The sequence below is a fragment of the Cryptotermes secundus genome, unplaced genomic scaffold (assembly GCF_002891405.2).
Source record: "Cryptotermes secundus unplaced genomic scaffold, Csec_1.0 scaffold933, whole genome shotgun sequence".
Classification (NCBI taxonomy): Eukaryota; Metazoa; Arthropoda; class Insecta; order Blattodea; family Kalotermitidae; genus Cryptotermes; species Cryptotermes secundus.
The window spans coordinates 602,743-610,478 of NW_019723316.1; the positions used below are offsets into that span (position 1 = coordinate 602,743).

The window sequence follows — 7,736 nt, forward strand, 5'->3', positions numbered from 1 at the left end:
GACATGAATTTTGTCCATGCACATTTTTCTACAGTTTCAAAAGCCATTGAGAGCTTAGAATCTTGTGGTGCACTCCTTCACGACTCACTTGAACTCGTTCAGAAAGGAACTTGATCACTGAATTCCGCTCCAGGAGAAATTGGAGAGAAGATTAAATTCATATTATAAAAGGTGTTGAAATCGAACCCAGGACTAAAAAAGATTCAGTCAATTAGTCAGTACTTGAGTGGAATTAGGGTATCTTTGCCAAATGAATGTTCCGAACCTTCGGCGCCAGTGTATAAATACTGTCCAATCACGTCAGTTGATGTAGAAAGATCATTCTCAGCCTATAAACTCATTTTGACGGACAATAGACGCAGTTTGTCTCCAGAAAACACTGAAAGACTTCTAGTTGCCTCTTGTGATGCTACTTTCTGCAGTGAATGATACATGTAAATAGGTGAGTCTGAATAAAGCGACCTGTTTCTTAAGTGCATATTGCTTTATTTTTGGTGCATATTTTCCCGCTTTTAATCGCATATTTTAAGTGATTGTAGCGCATAAAGATCCGGGCCCTACTCATAACTGTCCTGAACGAATTCTGTCACTTACTTATACAGCCGCGGAACGGACATGTACCTACAATGAACGTATATCACGTGAAGACTTTCCAGCCAGTCTACTGGTGCGTCGGTCGGAACTGCAGAAAACGCAGCTTCCTAGTATATTGCGTGTTGGGCTGTGTTTACAGAGCTGTTGCCTGGCAACGCGTTGATCAGATCCATTACAATATGTTATCTCCAGAGATTTATGTTTTTATTCTAAGGAATAATTTAGAATTACGTGTGTTGTTTCCAGAGAATCTTGTGTAATTTGTAAGGAGTAGTTCAGAATTACGTGTGTTGTTTCCAGAGAATCTTGTGTAATTGGTAAGGAATAGTTTAGAATTACGTGTGTTGCTTCCAGAGAATCTTGTGTAATTTGTAAGGAATAGTTTAGAATTGCGTGTGTTTACAGAGAATCTTGTGTAATTTGTAAGGAATAGTTCAGAATTACGTGTGTTGTTTCCAGAGAATCTTGTGTATTTTGTAAGGAATAGTTTAGAAAAGTGATACTTGCTACATAATTCACCCTTTGTTTTTCAGCGAATGCCCGCAGAAACTGATTATTGCCTTTCCCGAACGCCCCCTTGAGTCCTTTTCCAAATCTATACATTTCCTACGACCAAATGCCCTATTTAAAAGAGGGTCCTACATTGAATGCTAGTGTCACTATGAGTAATAGAGTGTATTATCAGCCATTATCTGATTCGATATAAAGTATAAATATCGATATCTACTATCCAATTCGACCCGCAGTTTTTTCCCTTGTACGAGTACGTGTATGTTCCTGACAGTAGACAGTTTCATCGCCGGGAACTGTAATCTTCGTCATAAATCAGCATTACATTCTTCAAGAATGAAAAGTAGATTATTTCGAAAATGCTTGGCACCATTCACTTCAGAATTTTTGTTTTGTTTTCTAAAGACATAAAGGTCAAAATAAATTATACAAATCTGAAACGAAACAATTATTCTTACCGCGTATGTGGGGCGTAAAACGTGAACTTTCTGCGTAAATGAAGACCATGAGTTAAAACGGAGTAACAAAGCGGCGCTCAGGAGAATGTTTCGATCTAAGGGAGTGAAGGAAGCATCAGGAGGGTGCAAACAAATACATATGGGTTTTATGATTGATGCTCACCCGCATGTTATTTCGCTAATAAAAACAAAGGAGGGACATTTATCAGCATGACAGAGATGATTCTAAAGAACTATTTTGGGGAAAAAAAGCACGCGTAAAGGATAATATTAAAATTAATCTTAAACAAGCATGTTTGAGGGTATGGACTTAATGCCTAGTGATTCAGTGTTGGTTGCAGTAACAGATTCTTGTGTCAGTACGTGTAAAAGGTGGGAGCCGTGACAGATCGGTTGATATAGCGACGGACTATGTGTTGGACGGCCAGGGTTTGATTCCCGCCAAGGCAAGATTTGTCTCTTCTCCACAGCGTCCAGTCTGGCGCTGGAGGGGCGTGAATGTGACCCCCCCCCCAATCTAGTGCCGAAGTCGAGAGTGGTAGAGCTGTACCTTGACTCCCTCAGATCTTCTTGGCGTATTGCTCAAGTAATATATTTCACCTTTATCAGCAAAAGGCGGATACTTAGTTAAGGTCTGTTGGCTTCTCAAGAAGAGCTGCATGGAGTGACGTTTCAGTTGAGACATAAAGATTTTTTTTTTTTACAGGTTTGAATTCGTGGGCCGACGTTGCGTGACTGAAGAGGAGTGTCGTAATTCGACCGTACCACCACCTCCATATCTCCAGAGAGATCTTCGTGCAGGTCTCCCAAACAAGGCCTGGATTCCCTTCAACGGAACGTGCAGCCTGACATGTCCTCAGGGTTATCAGACGTACACCGACAGTGGCGGCAAGCAGCTGTGTGAAGCTTGTGTGGATCACTGTCGGAAAATCTGTGGCAATGCGACTCGGATCCCAGTTGAGAACATCTATGATATACAGAGCCTCAACGGTTGTACTTACGTCAACGGTTCTTTGGCGATCCACCTGATGGGAAATAAAGTGGTTGAGGAATTAGAAAATAACTTTGACGCAATCGAAGAAATTAGCGGCTACTTGAAGATCTCCCACTCGTACCCACTGGTAACCCTTAATTTCTTTAAGAAACTAAAAGTGATTCACGGACTGCGACTTGAAAGTGATAAGTTTGCATTAGTCATAGTGGGCAATGATAATCTTCAAGAACTGTGGAATTGGGAAGCCCGCCCTCGAAATTTTACTATTGAGAAAGGCACCATATCTCTGCACTCCAATCCAAAACTATGCATCGCAGAAATAGACGAACTGAGAGATATTGCTGGGCTTCACAACAACAGCGCAGATGAAATTTCATACGAATCCAACGGCAACGAAGTTACTTGCATCGTAATTAAAATGAATGCGTCTTCGGTGGTGATCAATTCCACATCCGTAACTATTCAGTGGGATCCCTTCCACGTCCCCAGAGGGCGTGGGACACTGTTAGGCTACACAGTACACTACATGGAAACTGCTGTCAGAAATGTGACCCTTGAAACTGACAATGACGCCTGTGGAGTTGATAAATGGAAAGTAGCTTACGTTGTCCTCACTACCAACCAATCAGCAACTCCTACCAGAATGTGCCATAACGTCACCCATCTGAAACCCTTCACTCTATATGCTTACTATGTAAAATCGTACGTGACGGCGTCGGCTACGGAAGAGGGAAGGAGCTCCATTCAATATTTCAGGACTTATCCAGACAGACCTTCCATTCCTAGACGCATCATAGCTTACTCTAATTCAAGTTCAGAAATAATTCTACACTGGCAACCTCCTCTGTTTCCAAACGGGGAAATATCTCATTATATTATAGTAGGTTGGCGTCATTTTGATGACGCCAAATTGTTAGACCAGAGAGACTATTGTCAGTTGCCTCTAGAATATCAAAAAGAAAATGGAGAGAATCAGTTATTGTATGACGAATCTAAACCGACGGATTCCTGTTGCAAACCAGTATCTCGTGAAACTTGTATATCCAACGACGACTCAAGCTTTAATGTCATATACACCCAAGAATCTGTTAATGAAGAAGATTCCTGCGACAAGGAAAATTCAATCTATAGTGTTCTATACAGCCCTCGATTGTACGGAAATGGAGGAGGGATATATGACTCTGTTGATCTTGCGGATGGTCATTTCATGCAGAGATCTGAAGGAAATACCACAACTGTAGTCATCAAGGATCTTCATCATTTTTCCAAATATACTATGAAGGTTGTAGTCTGCAGGAAGAACCATTCCGGAGAAGTTGATTTTGAGTGGAATGATAAACAGTGCAGTCCAGCCAGTCTCATTACAGCTCGAACTCGGAAACTGGAAACTGCAGATCACATAGATTCAAGTTCTGTTAAAGTCACAGTTGCATCGGGGACTGTGAGAGTGTTTTGGTTGGAACCTTCAAGTCCGAATGGGATTGTGGTAACATATCACGTGGAATATAGAAGGACCGATATAATAAATATCAAACCTGTCGTGGTGTGTGTGACCAAACTTCAGTTTGAGAGGGGGAAAAATTGGTTTGTTTTGAGCAACTTGGCTCCAGGAAAATATGCCCTGCGTATTAAAACCACGTCTCTCGCAGGTGAAAGTAAATACACAAATATTGCGACGTTCACAGTGAACAGAGAGATTCAGACTGCGTCTCGCCGTCCCGAGATTTTCGTTCTCCTATCAGTGATTATTATTTCCTCGATTCTTCTCTTTTGTCTTTCATATTTTCTGTGGAGGAAAATGAAAGAGAATGCTTTTAGGACTATTGTGACGTCACCAAACCCAGAATACGTGAGTCTCGCTATTTACGAGCCGGACGAGTGGGAAATTGTAAGAGACAAAATAGAGCTGGTGCGGATGCTTAGTAAGGGCTCTTTCGGTATTGTATATGAGGGAATTCTTTGGCCGGCGAACATTCGTTGTGCCGTGAAAACTGTGGATGAAAAGGCTACTGTTCGAGAGCGAATTGAATTCCTTACTGAAGCTTCGGTGATGAAGTCTTTCACCGGTGGGCATCATGTAGTGAGACTCTTTGGAGTGGTTTCTAGAGGCCAACCTCCTCTCGTGGTGATGGAGCTTATGGCTCTTGGAGACTTGAAGACATTTCTGAGAGAAGCCAGAAATATGGTCCCGTCTCCCATTAATCTTTCTCGTATATTACTGATGGCTGCGCAGATTGCTGACGGCATGGCATACCTTGAAGCTAGTAAGTTTGTCCACAGAGACTTGGCTGCAAGAAATTGTATGCTGTCAGAAAACGGGACGGTCAAAATCGGGGACTTTGGAATGGCGCGAGATATTTACGAGACAGATTACTATCGAAAAGGAAACAAGGGTTTGCTACCAGTCAGATGGATGGCGCCAGAGAGTCTAGCGGATGGAATATTCACGAATCAATCTGATGTATGGAGTTATGGTGTTGTATTATGGGAAATATCAACCCTTGCCGAACAACCATATCAAGGACTTGCCAACGAACAAGTTCTACAATTTGTCCTAAGAGGCGAGCTGCTAGAAAAACCTGACAGTTGTCCAGATATTTTGTACAGGCTTATGATAGCATGTTGGCAAAAGCGACCGATAAATAGACCTACTTTCTTGAGGCTTGTCGGTATAATAGAATCCGTTACTGAGGTGGGAGATGAGTTCAGACAATCATCATTCTACCACAGCCAAACGGGTCACGAGTTGAGGGGTACATGGTATCAACAAAGAACAAGGTCCTTCTTTGAGGAAGATATATTCGAAGATACGAGCTGTTTCCAGTCTTGTGAAAGAACTGAAAGATTTGACTCTCCGTTGTTAAGTGGTGAATTTAATTCTCTTGTTCCTGAAAAAAGGACATCTGCGAGCGTGAATTCTAATATGGAAACGTTACCTAATAATAGTCGTTCCAGTATTGCTGAACCTCATTATTTAAATATGTGTAAGCGAACTTCAAGATTTAATGCTGATGAATACATCTTGGGGTAAAAAAAAAAATATTTATTCCTGACTATATAATTTCTCACACAGTAAAAACATCATATAATTACATTGTTATTTAGAGTTTCGAGCAGTTCATTTTTATTTGTTTACAGTGATTTTGGCAACTAATAGATTATGATGGTTCCTGTGTACCTCTTAACGACCAACAGCTCAGAAATTCTGGACCTGCCATTGAAGGTACACAATGTCATATATTTATGAAACAGAAATATTTATACCAGTGGCGAGCAGCCGTTACTGCACAGGAGTCAATACAGAAAGTTGAAATACCTGCATGGGAGGCAGATCAAACTGGTAAAATGATATTTTCCTTTAATTTTAACAAAATATTGTTTTGTTTTAATTAACAAAAAGGCTATACTGATATGAATACCTATTAAAACATGGTGATATATGCAGGGAGAATTTTTGCTTTGTTGACCGGTTCCACGGCTCTGCGCTTCACGGCGGCCGGGGCACCACTTGTGGTTTGAATACGAATTCTGCCGATTAATCAGCATAGCTGAGGGCCGATAACTTTTAAAGTGAAGTAGTTACAATTCACAGATCACAGAAGGTGTTGAAAATTCGTCCCTGTACACGTAGACATACCTCGCACCGGCGGAAGAGGCTGTGATTTACCCTTTCAATCTGGTCTACAGGAATATTTGTAATTTCCCTACGAGTATTTGCTTTTAGTTCTTCCTTTCGGATGTTAATGTAGTAAACTTTTTCCTTGAAACAAGCCAAGAAGAGAAAATCACATGGAATAAAATTAGGTGAACTTGCTGGCCAATTATCACCGGAGACATCGGACAAAGCCTGCATAGACATACAGTACATGTAGTGGGCAGTAGCTGAGTCCTGCCGAAACCAACCAAAGTCTTTCTTCTTCTGTTGACTCTGGAAAGAATTGCCCGAGAATGACCTACGCATATCTTTCGCAATTGTTTCGTTAAAAAACACAGGTACGACAACTCTTGCACATACACATACAGCAAACCATACACCAATTTCCACTGGATGGAGCGTGATTTCGTGAGTTAGATGTGGATTCAGTGAACTCCAGCAGCGATCATTTTGCGTATTTACGTATCGCTGCAAGTGAAACCTCGCTTCATCAGAAAAGAACGTTAATTGCGGATCGATCTCTCCTTCGCCGACAGCCTTAAGAAACCAACTGCAAAAATGAACCCTGCTAACTGGATCGCGCAGCTGCGAGGCCTGGAAATGTTTTGTAGGGTCTAAGCTTCAGCAGTTGTGTTGCCGTTCTTGCACAAGACTTCGACACCCCAGTTTCTTGAGCGAGACGTTTTCGGTGATTCTCTAGGTGTATGCTCAAGCCTGGCCCCTATGTCATCGAACTTCTCAGTAAGCACTCGGCGCTTATGTTTTTGTTTGTTGTATATTAAGAGTCCCGTTGTTCTAAGTTTATTCACCAGATTGTGAAATATTTGTCTGATGGGAACTCTTTCATCACGAAATTTACGTCGAAATTTTCGCCGACACTTTCTAGCAGATGAGTATTTCGCTTGGGCGTCATACAGAAATACATGTTGCTCTAAAGTATGGCGCACCATGACGTAACGCACTGCTCAGTAACTCCGAGAACAAATGGCTAATGGAGCTGATAACTGCTGCCTACTGCTGACAAATCATAAAGAAAGTTCCACGCATGAATCGCACTGCTCGCCGTGAAACATAATGACGTCAGGAGGTCCACAAGTGAATCACTTCCATTCATTCCATTCATTCCAAGTTCTTATTCATCGGCAAAATGTGTATGCGTTTCGCAGCAAGCGACACACCGGCCGTCGTGAAGCGCAGAGCCGTGGAACCGGTTAACAAAGTAAAAAACAAAAACAAAAACAAACAAAAAAAAAAAACCAGCTCTTTGTAGTTTCATAACAAATTTTAAGGTGTTATAATATACTAGGTTTTTGGAAGTAGTTACTATAGGATTCTGACGATGGTGTATAACACACTGATATATTGAGTTTTTGTACTTTATCCATCGTCCTGGTTTCTAAGATAATAAAAACACGACGTTTCGGAAACTGGATCTGTTTCCGTCCTCAGGTGAAGGAAAACGCCTATTCTGTTGGGTCCCTTAGAAAGAGCTAGCCTCAATCACTCAATCAATCGTCCAGTGACG

The 7,736-nt window shown here is 41.5% G+C and overlaps 1 protein-coding gene across 3 annotated transcripts in view; it reads left to right on the forward strand.

Moving 5' to 3' along the window:
* LOC111861846 (insulin-like peptide receptor) overlaps positions 1-6,000 on the forward strand; it is a 122,841-nt gene extending 116,841 nt beyond the window's left edge. For all 3 annotated transcript variants that reach the window (XM_033750470.1, XM_023846758.2, XM_033750471.1), the window contains exons 4-5: positions 2,269-5,583; positions 5,695-6,000. In XM_033750470.1, the coding sequence (XP_033606361.1) occupies positions 2,269-5,583; positions 5,695-5,710 (3,331 nt within the window). In that variant the 3' untranslated portion in view covers positions 5,711-6,000. The remainder of the gene's footprint in view (positions 1-2,268; positions 5,584-5,694) is intronic.
* The last annotated feature ends 1,736 nt before the right edge of the window (positions 6,001-7,736 follow it).